This window comes from Antedon mediterranea, chromosome 6, assembly GCF_964355755.1.
Source record: "Antedon mediterranea chromosome 6, ecAntMedi1.1, whole genome shotgun sequence".
In the NCBI taxonomy this organism is placed as follows: Eukaryota; Metazoa; Echinodermata; class Crinoidea; order Comatulida; family Antedonidae; genus Antedon; species Antedon mediterranea.
Genome location: NC_092675.1, coordinates 4490913 through 4505302, shown reverse-complemented (window position 1 = coordinate 4505302; position 14390 = coordinate 4490913). Strand labels below are relative to the sequence as shown.

Below are 14390 nucleotides of genomic sequence, written 5' to 3'. Positions count from 1 at the left end.
TTTCAGTATCTGGTAATTTAAAAAAATTTATTGGAGATAATAACGACTGTCAAAGTAAATAAAGTAATAAGTGAATAAATAATGTTATTGTTGTAGTTTGTCATAACAGTTGACCTACAAAAGCGATTTCCAATTTTGGAATCAGTTTAGATATCAGAGACATCAAGGTTGATGTCATACTGTTATGTGTGCAAGCCAAGATTAGAAATGACATGGTACATAATTATATAACATTTAGGCTTAACATTCCAATCAACACCAAGGTTGACTTTAATTCAAGTTTTAATTCATGTTCAAATGAAAATCGAAAATAAACTCCAGATTCCATTCTCCTTCTAGTAACAACTTCACATCCCAAATTATATCAGTAATAGTTTAGTCAAACTCTACTAGATCATTTTGCATGATTCATTCAGCATTTGGTGTTTTATTTAGCCTCTTTTTTTGGTGTTTTATATAGCCTCTTTTTTTGTGTGCTTATACTACAGTACATCTACTTAAAATTGAAATACAAAAAGCCATTACAAAATGCATATCATTTTGAAATTCCTCCCTAAAGTGCAGTAGATGAAACCCCATTCATCACTGATCAAAGTATAAACATAATTTGACAAATATTCGGGCAACATGCTATTTAGCGTTGAGTATAGCGATGCTACAATGGAAGCCGCTGCCTCTTGTGAATTGTAAAGCTTGCTAATGACATCTTGTTTGCCAGCTGATAATTAGTCTGATGTGCTTGGTAATGCTATGGGGATTGTGGATCTTGTTGTCACTGATGTCATTTAAGTGAAGACAGTGTCAAATTTGAGGCTGTTGCTGGCTTGAGATTTTCCAATTGTGACCAAAATAAACCCCCATCCCCTACCCACCAAATGGGCTATAACATCCTGGTCGGTTTTTTTTTAAATATTCAAACAAATCGAGAAAGAAATTACACAATTATCATTCAAATTACCAGAAAAATCCAGCAGTTAATGGAAAACTTATGAGAGCTCTTTTTTTATCTAGTACTCTTGTAAATTAAAGAAACTTCACCATGGCTCTACCTAGTAACATCACCAAATTTATGTTTATATGAATTCATTCTCTATCAAGTTAACAATGGTTCTTACTGACAGTTACTATTTGGTTTGTACAAGGAAACTAATGACAAATAAACTAAAAGTTCACTTTCAGAGTTATAACATTAACAACTAGTAATTCTTTATAAACCTATAAACCTTTAGTGATCAAATATGGTAGAATCAAATTTCCTTGCCAATTGCCTGGTTGTAGTGATTTTTTTCTTTTGACCTTTGTATTGGTAAAATAATAATTTTATTTTTATTCATAATTTATGATAAATCTTTTTTTAACTATTCACTGCATTGGGAATTGAGATTATCAGTAATTTCAAAAGGTAATTTACAATAAAATTTATGTACTGTATTAAAAAAAACAGAAATTTCTATGATATTTGCTAAAAAAACTATAATTAAAAATGGTATTAGGCCTAAAAAATGTAAAGAAAATGTATGTTCAGTTTTTTTTTTGTTAAAAAAATGGCATTAAAAACAGTGGGGTGGGTTTTTTGGGAAAATAGTTTCTTGATGAAATATATCTGCTATGCTAATTTCACTGCCATGACTCACTACACATTTTATGAATTTTTATTGTATTATTATGGAAATATATCAAATGAAATTTTATTCACAGCTCAAGTATTCTTAACATACAAATTCTTTGTTTGTATTTAGCCTCATATTTAGCCTAATGTGATTTTTTCATTCCAAAGTCTCATAATAAATGGATGAATAATACATTTGTCAAAATGTAATTTTAATGTCAACATTTGAACATACAGGCATATCATAATTAAAGGATATTTTTCATTTGTTTCCAATGGCAAGAAATGACCAATGACCTAGAAGAAACAATGGATTTGTATAGTATGTTGGCACATTTGTGTTAGATTTGTCACTAGTTTGCAAGACTTGGATTATGCATACAGTCATACTCTCTCTCTCCCTATTTCCTCCCCCCATCACTCCAGAAGTAAAATCGCACTATTGTATCAGCAATTACTAATATATATTGGGTTATTTTTTTATTAAATTCATCTAGGTTTATACTCGTTATATTATATCATGGTATCACATGGTGACACAATTTTTTTAGTTGCACAACTAATTTTTTCCAAGCACTGTCCTTGTAAGTACTTCCCCTAAAAAATAACAATTTGCCAAAAAAAAAAAAGTTTGTGAGTAACAATCTACATGGTAAGACTGATTGATGTCACAGAAATTCGTTTTCCTGCTGAACCACAAGGTTAAAAAGTAATTTTGAAATCTCAAGAAAATGGGATATATTTACTTATTTTCCATATAATTTGTATCAATTAAGCTGATGGAAGAATTAATTGTATTTTGTCATTACAATAACGTGACTGAAAAGGGAAGTCTTTTTGAAAACCCCTGTCATATACAGGCCTTGTCTTTTGAAAATGATAGGTGTGCTACAAATTGCACTCCTCAATACATTCAGGGATGCTGTAGATGTGCTGTTTGTATTTTGGTGTGTAAATCGCACTTCTCAAGGGCAGTTTAGGAGTGTGTTAGGTCAGGTTAGTGATCGTACTCGCTCGCCTAAAAAGACAAGGCCTGCATACACTGGGCAAGTCATCACCACTACTCACACTGACATTACAAGTAATTCTGGGTAAATTTAACCTGACACATAATATGGATTCATTTCTAACATGCATGCATTATGTTGGTATTTCTTCACAGGGGTTTTCTGCATGGCATGACCTTAATTGAAGCTACCATAGCATGATGGACTCATTCTTAGCTGCAGCTAACGACCTTGATAAGTTGCTTGATGAATTTGAGCAAAATGAAGAAGGTGAGCCTAACACTAATAAATAATGTACACTTGGTATAGTTAGGGTATAGAAGTCAGGCATGATGATGACATTACTATAATTTGTTTGGCCAATGGTAGCAAAGGTGACCCATTTTTCTCCAACATACCTTATTTGGCGCGCTTATTTAAGCATCTTATAACAAAAAATTCTCCATGACTTAGGACTGGTAAAAGTTCTTCCATTCTCGCTTCCTACATCACATTTTCCCATCAATATGTTATTATTGAAAGTAATGTGTGTGCAAATTGTAAGTAAAGTAGTTCACACAGCTACAATCATTAGCACTGTGTCCTACCACAAACGCCTATCTTTAATGAATCATGCACAGCATATTCATTTGCATGTCTAAACCTAAATAATTAATTAGTGCAGATGCTGTATCAAACAAAAATTAAATTATGAAAAATAATTTATGTTTTTGTACGCAACAGTGATCTAAAGAATAAAGTCATAATAGTTATACAGTATTATCCTTGAATTAGAGAATTTGTATACTATACGAGAGGTTGTATAATTCCTAGTCAAAGCTGCAGCCAGTCACTTTTTGTGCTTGGCCAGTGAAATAATAGTTCTCCTCTGCAGGCTAAAAGACCTAGATCATACGTCATTTATTTTATATATAATTTTCATGTGATGATTAATATATATCAATATTCTATTCTGTCTTTTAAACATTTCAGAAATGGAAATTGTATTATTCAATATTTAGAAAGTCTTTATTGGAAAAAAATATAGTCTTATAAAACTACTTCCCAGCTTTACTACATACATGTTTAATTTATTAATTTTTCAACTATTTTGTAGAACATTTATACAATCACAGAGACGTGGCAGAGGTGTCTTTGCAAAAGACACAAGAGGTCAATCAGAAGATCTCTCCGATATCCTGCCAACCTGAATCTGAATTCATTCTTGACCTCTCAGAGGCTGATTTTGGTCCTGCATCATTGAACAGCTCATTGAATTTAACTTCAATATTAAACAGCAATGAATCGATAGCTGTAGCAAAAGATTTGTCGGTAAAGAATCAGGAATTTAACTCTCAAACGCAAAAAGAACCTTCTACAACGACAGATAAAAATCCTGATAAAGTCGCTTTTGTCAATGGCAATGAAGTTGATGATAAGTCACAATCTAGTTACAATGCACAAAAGACAATTTCACCATACACCTTGAATCACATGGAAGTATATAGTAAATCACAATCTACGCCGCCATCAGTACCTGAGAACACGCCATTACAGTATACACAGCCATCTTCATCCCCTCTGCTTGTTTCAAAGACCAGCACCCCAAATGTGATCCGACAAAAAAATGATTTGCAAAACGGAGAAATTCAAAGTATGTCAAGATCTCCAAAAATAAAAGAGATAACTCCGTTACTTCCATCTGAAATAGAGACACAGTACACTCCTCTGTCGCAGTTTCCTCTGCCAAAGAATACAGTGTTATCTCAATCTGTCATTACGTTGCCTGTTTTACAAAGCGTATCAAACACAACACCTACCGATAATGGCTTGCTGAACCATGTCCAGGTACCCATAATGGATTCATCGGCATCAGAGAATTGCAAGGCAGTCATGCCTGACAACAGTGAATTATCTTTTATGCCTCTGGTAAGTGATTCAGCAATTTCTACTGAAAATGAACTTGACAAATCTGTTACAGGAGGGGTGAGAATGGAAGATACAAATGGTAAACAATTGAACAATCAGGACTACATTCCCAACACAGAACTTAATCATAAACCACCTTCTTCTAAAATTACAAATTTTGCTGCAGTCACAGTCAACACATCAAAAAGCAAAGAGACAAATGTTAATTGCAACTCGAATTTAGATAGTAAGCACAAAACGAATGAGTCTTTAAGTTTTAAAGAATCTCAACCGAATACCTCACCAAAAAAAGCAGGATTTGGTAATCTTACAAATGTGACCGTAACAGACACTGACCTAGAACAATTGGGTAGTCTTGAAATAAACCAATCAATGAGACCGTCTGTTATGCCATCCCATAATAATGAAGGCAAAAGTGAGGATGCAATAACGGTGCAATTAACTAATGAACTTGCAAGTATGGATCCGTTTTACAATCCAATCAATCGTCAAACTTCCAATGACATCACAAATTCAGATATTCTATCCACTGACGTGCAACCCTCTGTTATATCGCTATCCACTACACTGTCAGGAACAACTTCACAAGATTTATTGCAACAGAGTGACTTATCTCCATTTATGGGCAGTGAAAGTGCAAAGGTCTATGACAGTGTTGTGTCAGATAAAAATGAAGTATTAAGCAAATCAGATCCTAAGCAAGGAAATACTGCACACACCGAGGCTAATCAAAATAAACAAGAAGCTATGGATAAATCTACTGGAAATGATGGATTAGAAAGGGACATTAATCATTCCAGTCTTGCACAAGAACAAGACTGTCATAACACAAAAGACAACACTGAAAACAACCATATAGATGATAACAGCCACCATCCTCCACTTGTAAAAGCAAAAGGTCATCCAGTGACCTCATACAGTAACACTGCACTTCCTGTTGATCCACCATCTTATCAAGATGTCATCAACAGTCGTCAGAATCAAACTAGGAATACATTGACATTAAACTTTGAACAACCAAACCAACGAAAACCTAGCCCACAGGCTTTGCAGCCAAGTCCCATAATCGATCGAGTTGATGATTTTATTGGAGCAGAGCAGCCTCAAAATGTTGATTCCTCATCGGAAGTAGCACAAATAGTAGAAACCGACTCTGTTGCTGCTGAATCCGCGGTCGCTGATTCTGGCACTGGTATGATCACCAGATTAGTGGATCCAGAATCTGGAGTGTCTGCATTACCAAACGGTTTTGGAATGGAAGATGGGAACAGCGAGTGGTTGAATCAACTGGTGGGAGATCTTTCTGAGGAAGACCTGAGGCTTGGTAATGTGGCACCTCAATGGATTCCTGATGGTTCTGCACCCGCCTGTATGAAATGCAATCTCAAGTTTACTTTTAGAAAGAGACGCCATCATTGTAGAGCTTGTGGAAAGGTAAGAAACAAGTGAAATAGTAAAGCATGAATACAGTCAAATCTCCCCAATACTGGACGCCTTTGGACTGGCCTAATGATATATCTGCCTTTAAATTGTAAAAAAAAGACCTTTAGGACCTCAGGATAACATATACTGTAGTTTCCGGTTTTCAGAGAGTCTGGTATTGGGAAATTTGACTGTATCTGAAATAAATGTTACAAAAGGTATTTTGCAATAGTTCTGAAAATGGAAAATATATTTTCATTTCAAATTGGTATTATGCAGGCAAAATAATAGGAATAGTTTTCAATGTAGAGTAATCCTAAATGTATATTTAATATGTGCACTTTAACAGGTATTTTGTGCTAATTGCTGTAATGTGAGAGTTCGTTTAAAATATATGGAACAGAAGGAGTCAAGAGTTTGCTTAAACTGCCTCAACACCATTTTAAGGGGTAAGATATTTATAATAGCTCAATATGAATCCACATTTTTATACATGCCATGTATTTTCATTACATTTTATAGCAAAGCATTAGCCTTGCAAATTGAATGTGATTCTCTAGTGTAATTGTCATTTTTTACATTGATTATTGTTAAAAATAACTACTCTTTTGAACACTTTATTCCGTCATTTGAAGAAAACAATAGCAAATATCAATACAATTATATTGAAAAAGATTGTGTTCTTATTTAGGAGCATACAAACATACAAATACATTAATTATACATTAAATTGATGCTATCACACATCATATATTCTTAACCTCATGTTTTTTGTTTGTTTAGCCCAAGCTATTCAGAGAATGAAGCAGCCAACATCCTCACCAGACCCTAGAAACCCTGCTGAATACTGCTCAACTGTACCACCCTTTGAACAAGCTAAAGACCAGACGAGTTCTATTTCTCCTACTGTCATGGTACCGGTATCAAAGTCATCACTTCGTAGACCTGTTGCTGATGGTAATTATGTAATTTTCACACACATCTAACAGCTTTAGATGCAAATAAGATAGTAGTAATGTTTTACCATGTGACAAAGCCATAGACTTATTATAGGCTTGTATATTCAGGCCTCCTAGACTTTGCAAAATGTGGTCTTCATTATTTTTTACATTGAAGGTAACCAAAAGTCAAAAGGCAGCAAGCGAGTACACTTTTCTGATGGTCTAAACCCTGGTGATGAATTAGTAGAAGAACCACCTCGTTCAATCTCGCATACAACGCATTCAATGTCAGAGGGTGCTTCAATCGTAGCAGAGGGGTTAGCTGCATCAATTTCTGGTAGAAGACGAAACTCAAAGTCAATCAAGAGAAGTTTGATACCAAAAGATGGAGTCTCACTTCCACCTGTCATCATAGCAACAGAAACCAAAGGAGGTATATAATAATTACATTACAACCTCTTCTTTCGGACACCCTTATTTAGGGAACACACTTATTCAGAGGACACACTTATTCAGGGAACACCCTTATTAAAGAAACACCCTTATTTAGTAGACATCCTTATTCACGGAACACCCTTATTCAGGGGACACACTTATTAAAGGGAAACACTTATTCAGGGGACACACTTATTAAAGGGACACACTTATTCAGGGGACGCACTTATTCAGGAGACACACTTATTCAGGAAACACCCTTATTCAATAGACACCCTTATTCAGGAGACATCCTTATTAAAGGGAAACACTTATTCAGGGGACACACTTATTAAAGGGACGCACTTATTCAGGAGACACCCTTATTCAGGAGACACCCTTATTCAATAGACACCCTTATTCAGGAGACATCCTTATTAAAGGGACACTTTTATTCAGAGGACACACTTATTCAGGGAACACCCTTATTAAAGAAACACCCTTATTTAGTAGACATCCTTATTCAGGGGACACTTTTATTCAGAGGACACCCTATCAAAGGAACACTATTGATTCGCTTAAATAGTGGTTCTACTACTGTATCTTACTAGGATAAGTTTTGATATAATTATATCAAAGTCATTTGACTGGAGTGGGCTTATATATGAATACACAATACATTATAATACTTTATTCTGTCCAATATACATGAAATGCATACATATGGAACATTGATTGGTTCCAGTGTAAAAAAATAATAAATATAGTATTTTTTTTATGTTTATACATTTTCAGAGACTTTTTTTTTGATGAAATTCTGAACATTTTCCTTCACATAAATAAATATTTGATTGGTGTGTGAATTAAATTAAATTAGATGATTATATATTCATTTAAAAAACATGCATTTTTCAGAGTATGTAGTTGAAGAGAATCCAAACGTGGAAAGATTATTTCTGGAACTACGTAGTAAGTACAAAAAGAAAAAACAGTTTTCACAATACACACAAAGATATTTATTTTTTCATGATGAGATACATTTTAAATGTCTCTACTTAATCAATTTATAAAATAACAAAATAAGAAACATAACATTTATATTCGTTTTATTTATATTAATTACATATTTTTATTTTTCTCAGATGACAGTCCTAATCCTGTTGTGTTTGTACTAAATAAAAACCTGTTTGTACTTGTCAAAATCATTGAATGTAAGTTTTATTAATTTTAAAAAAATATAGATATAGATATGGTACTAAATACACCCATGGCTTAATATGTCTGTTTCTCTGGGAGTGGTGAGATTATACTCTATAGTATACTGTATATAAGTTTTTTCTCTCAGATTTAACAATAAATAATTATTTGATTAACAATGTTTGAATCTTATTACAGTGAATTGCTGTGTGAACAGGACTTGTTGGTGCTTCTCTACCAAAGGTATGACAACCGTAGGTCAAGATGAACTGGTTGTGGTACTAGAGTCTACTCCTGATGAGAAGACCATCCCAAGAGATGTATTTGTACATTTTAACAACCTTTATTATGAAGCATCTAAAGGTAAGACCATCATACGTAAAATTTCACGCAAATCATGTTGCGCCAACTATGACATCATTAAAAATAGGTGCACAACTTCACATAAAATGTTGATATATTGACAAAGTTACAAAATGTTCTGTCCACACATTTTAGAGAAGCGCAAAAATGACAGAAAGAAGAATAATAAACAAAAAAAGTGATTGGACAATTAATATAATTAATAGATAGATTTAGCACAAATAAACGATGTCTCTATGCGCTCGACAATAAAGAGAAAGAGTGGAAAACAAAAGAAAGAGAACAAAAAGACAAAAACACCAAGCTAGCACCCAAATTACAAGGAGTTATCCGCACATTGGCTAATTAAAACCAAATACTTATCATTTAACAGGTAACACCATAAATGACATGAGCCACTCCTTTTGCGGTGATAACTTCCTTGGTAGTCGGCAGCATGGTGGATTCCTGTTCTTAAAACCAACATTCCAGTGTCTGCAGAAGCTCATCCTACCGGAACCTCCTTACCTGTTTGGTGTCTTGCTGCAGAAGTGGGAGATGCCCTGGGCTAAAGTGTTTCCGTTGAGACTCATGCTGAGGTTAGGAGCGGAATTTAGATGTGAGTACTGTTCTTCTAAATCAAGAGAGAGAGTGGGTACAGTGAAACATGCAATTGTTTTCCAAAAGCATAATGATTTTATGAAAACCAGTTTGTAATTAAAGAATATTATCTCTACAGATTATCCGTGTCCCTTAATGAGTGTTAGAGGGCGCAAACCAGTGTACGGAGAAATTGGACATACAATTATGAATCTGTTAGCGGTAAGTAAAAGTATTAAATTCTTCAATTACTATATTATTTATTTGATAAGCATTAGTTTTGTATAATTATTGTTTTTTTATTTTTCAGGATTTTAAGAATTACCAATACATGTTACCTCAAATTCCAGGGATCACAATACATATGCAGAAAAAAGAAACTCAGATTAACTTTCCCAACAGTAAATATGATGAGGTATGTTGATGTAGTGTTCTCCCTAAAGTTGCATTCACACTAAATGGAAGATGGTGCTGTTCAATTCTTTATTATTATTTTTCTTTTCTTTTATGCGCTTGAAATGGAACAAGCTGTGTGAGGTTTAGACATGGAAATCAACTTTGTGTGTTCAAGAAGTATTAAGAGTTACTAGGACTGTTTCTAAAGTTCTGTCTGCGGTATCAAACTAATTTGACAAAAAAAAAGTGTGATGTGCCCAAATATGGTAACATAGGGTAGTGATATCATCATGTTCATATCAATTTTTTTTTGTCACATTAAGTTTGATAGGGTAGATAGAGCTTAAGGGTGCTAGACCAATATTCTTCAAAACAATTTCTTTACACAAATCTTTTCTTCTTTTTAGATTATGAAAGTAATAAGTAATTCAAATGAACATGTGATGGCATTGGCTGCCAACTTTAGTACTGATGCTGACTCACACTTAGTGTGTATACAAAATGAGATGGCAAATTACCAAACACAAGCTATCAACATTCAAAACAAACCCAGGCAAGGTAAATATAAACGTCATCAACTTATCGAACATAACTTTTAATACAGCTATTGTTATTTCTAGTCTGTAACCGCACATAACACTTCATAGGACCACGTACGATATCTCATAGGATTGCGATTAGATTACCCATGCAAAGCTCAAATGTGAGGGAATGCTGCAGTAATTATGAATTGTGTTGACAAACAACTGCTTGGTGGATTGAAATTACATGTTACACCTGTATTTTAGATTTAATGACATAGGCCCTTTTATGTCTTAGTCTTAAATATTATGTACTGCTTTAGGAAGTGGAGGAAAGATACTAATAGGTTACAGTAGGAGTGAAATTGTGGCTTAGTGGTTATGATGCTTGGCTTCCACTCCAAAGGGTACTGAGTTCAAGTCCTGTTTATGTCAGGATTTTTTCTAAGGACAAAATTAAAAAATTACTCGTAATCTCATCTTGTGTATGTTTGTCTTGTGAACAGGATTGCCACCTTTAAGAAGGATAGTGAATGAATTCGCTTATGGTTATCCTTGGCAATTTGCCTAAATATATATATAAAAAAAATAATTAAAGAGGCTTCTTTTTTAAGTAAAAATTAAAGTACATTACTTGGCAGCCATACAATAAACTGACTAAAAGACTGGTCCATCCTGATTGATATAAAACAACAATTTATTGTTACAGTTACTGGTGCCAGCTTTGTTGTATTCAACGGTGCGCTTAAAGCAAGCACAGGCCTTACTGCCAAGTCTAGCATCGTAGAAGATGGAGTTATGGTACAGATACAGTCGGATATGATGGCCACATTCCGACAACGTCTCAGGGAGATGAAAGATTTTAGGATACCGTGTGGGGCAATAGGAGAGAATGAACCAGAGGAGGTTGTTACTGTAAAGTGGATAGAAGAAACGAGGAAAGTTAATCAAGGGTAGGTGTTCATTTCCGGTTTTTTTTTAAGGTTATTGAGTAATTTTCTATTGAAAATAAATTAAATATTTTTTTATGATACAATGATGTTCATTGAAACAGCAAAAAAGAAAGGTTTGTAGAACAGAATATAGTATATAAAAAATGGATGTTAGGAAACTTTTGATTTTTGAAGATTTAGGGCCTAGAATATAGTTATGCCATGTTGATTCATTGTGTATGTGGCAGTTGGATGTGCTTCCTCACTTGATTCCTCAACACAGTTTTTGTGGATTCTAAAGCTCTGTCTACACAAAAAACGTTTGATATGCCTAAATGTAGTAGTGGTATGACATCATCATGTCCATATATGGGCACATAAAGTTTGATGGTGTAGACAGAGCTTAAGTCCAATATACATAGGTCATAGTTTGTCAGAATTCAAAAGCTTTGTATTGACTGAAACTTGATAACAAATTGTTTTTCAGAGTGAAGAGTCCAATTGACGGAAAATCAATGGAAGGCATCGACAACATCCGTATTCATCATGGAACCGACTTCATGGGAAAGAAACGTGCCATACGTTGGACAGAAGTCTTCTTTTTGGAGTCGAATGAGGTAATTGTCCAGCATCTGGAACCAGTGGATCTGAGTCGGTTGGCAGAAACCTTAGCTACTGCTTGTTGTGTAGCATTAATACAACATCTGGACAATCTAAAGGAATCGGGAATGGCTAAAATAGCACTGAGAGTTACCGTGGATGCTGAACGAGTGAGTAGAACTGTTAACAGCTCTTTTTTCGAAAAAAATCATAAAATCAATAGAGTATTTATTCCCTCTATGAGTCTCTTTTACTTGTATGTATTTTTATGTCCATTATATTAATATTTCTGTATATCATCTGTGTCTCTGCACATCTGCCAATCCAGTCACATCTGCCTCTACATTCATCTCTGCCATTCATGTCTGCCTCTACATTCATGTCTGCTCTCCATTCATCTCTGCCATTCATGTCTGCCTCTCCATTCATCTCTGCCATTCATGTCTGCCTCTCCATTTATTTCTGCCATTCATGTCTGCCTCTACATTCATCTCTCTCTCTCTCTTCATTCTTCTTTGCTTCTCCATTCATCTCTGCCTCTCCATTCATCTCTGCTTCTCCATTCATCTCTGCCTCTCCATTCATCTCTGCCTCTCCAGTCATCTCTGCCTCTCCATTCATCTCTGCCTCCCAAATTCATCTCCTCCTCTCCAGTCATCTCTGCCTCCCAAATTCATCTCCTCCTCTCCAGTCATCTCTGTTTCTATAAACATGTCGGCCTCTCCAGAGGTGACAATTTGAGAGATCATTAAATAACAATACTAATGCACCATCCTCCTTTACAAGAAAGACGGTAGTTACTAAACTTTTGTTTTTACAATTTCAGGTGGGATATGAAGCTGGCTCAAACGGCAAGGCCCTTCCATCCTCCTATATGAACAGTCTGGACAATGAGATGATACCAGTACTTCATAATGCAGTCTCACAATTTGAAGAAGGACCAGTTATTATGGAGCTTATCTTTCATATCATTGATTAAGTCTTTGATATCAGACTTTGACTTGCTGTAACTTTATACACAGACTTAAGCATATAATTGTGAACTCTTCCGAAAAGGAGGAAAACTGATTTATTCTAAGGATAGCGAAAATATGAGTGTCATTAAACAAGGATACAATGTATTCTTGCATAGGATGTATATTGTGATGTTAACTTTGTACTCAGTCTTAGACAAAATATTGCAAACTTAAAGACAGAAGTATTTATATATTTAAAATGTAACATTTTTTACTGGAATTTTAGTCACTAATTGAATATAAAAGAAGAATATAAAATAGGTTTATTTGTAATTCTAATGCAGATTCATAATAGATTATTCAAGACTAATCATTTTAGAAAAAGTACTGTTTGTTTTATATACTTAAGTAAGATATATTTCTATAGATCTGAATTTGTGATATTATATCAAATGCATGATAATAGTCTTTAACAGTATTAAGGCTTGTATTTTCTTATATTAGGATTTTTAGTACATTTAAAATATACCATTTAATTTCAGAGAATTTAATCTTAAATAGCATATCATTAAAGTTATTTCACCTAATAAAAACATACTGTAATATGAATTTTTAGATCGATGAAATTTATTATATTTTGTTAAGCTACAGCATTACATCTATTTATACAGATTTTGTTTTTAAACTGGATTAAAGATAAACACACAACACACTTAAGTCCATTTGCAACAATTTGCTTATTTGGAAATTCTGTAGTGTTGTTATGTCTAGTTGTGAATTGAAAAGTTATTAAATTAATCAGTTGCCCAATAGATTTGTTTTAAATTTAATCTGGAGGGTTTTTTACGTAATATATTAATAATAAAAATGCTTGCAGTACTACAGATAGAGAAATGTTGGAATGACTATCTTGACATTTTAGTTAGACGAAGATCATTGTGAAAACATTTGCCAAGTACAAACAAGGTTGTTTTTGTTAATGTCACAATCTTTGCACAACCTACTAGCAATTATATACATCATTATTAATTGTCTGACAGCGGTTGAACTAAAAGTTTCACATTTCTTGTTTGTGTTTTAATAATGAGATGTCATAACTTTATGTTATGTATTGTTATGTTCTATTTGAGATGATAGAATATTTTAATTGACAATATTCTGCTGACTCAATTGAGAACATATCACAAATAAAACATTTAAAATCTATAACATTTTAAATTTCAGTTTAGTTTAAATTATATTTATGGTGTTATTGACAATTATTAACAATTGTGAACAGATCAACACCAACTACCGATAAATTGTAATTACATTTTATCAATAACAAAACTTTAATAATATACTAAAATATATAATATAATAAAACTTTTATTGTAAAAAAAATGCAAAGTTGTATTTATTTTGTTCAACAGCCATGATTGGATAATGTGCCAATATTCTATGATACATTTAGTACAAATCTTCGTTAATATTATTAACAGTTTATTGGAATTGTGAAAATGAAGAAAGAAATATTTCTCACCAAAAAACGCCGCTCGATGTTTT

The 14390-nt window shown here is 33.6% G+C and overlaps 1 protein-coding gene across 1 annotated transcript; it reads left to right on the top strand.

The window, feature by feature from the left end:
• The first annotated feature begins 2297 nt into the window (after positions 1-2297).
• Positions 2298-14162, top strand: LOC140051857 (uncharacterized). The gene is made up of 15 exons (XM_072097185.1): positions 2298-2886; positions 3713-5958; positions 6296-6395; positions 6730-6903; positions 7063-7320; positions 8217-8270; positions 8444-8512; positions 8697-8861; positions 9235-9459; positions 9580-9662; positions 9751-9855; positions 10244-10394; positions 11067-11310; positions 11777-12059; positions 12716-14162. Exons 1-15 carry the CDS (start codon positions 2814-2816, stop codon positions 12866-12868), a joined length of 4383 nt encoding a protein of 1460 aa, XP_071953286.1. The 5' UTR covers positions 2298-2813; the 3' UTR covers positions 12869-14162.
• The last annotated feature ends 228 nt before the right edge of the window (positions 14163-14390 follow it).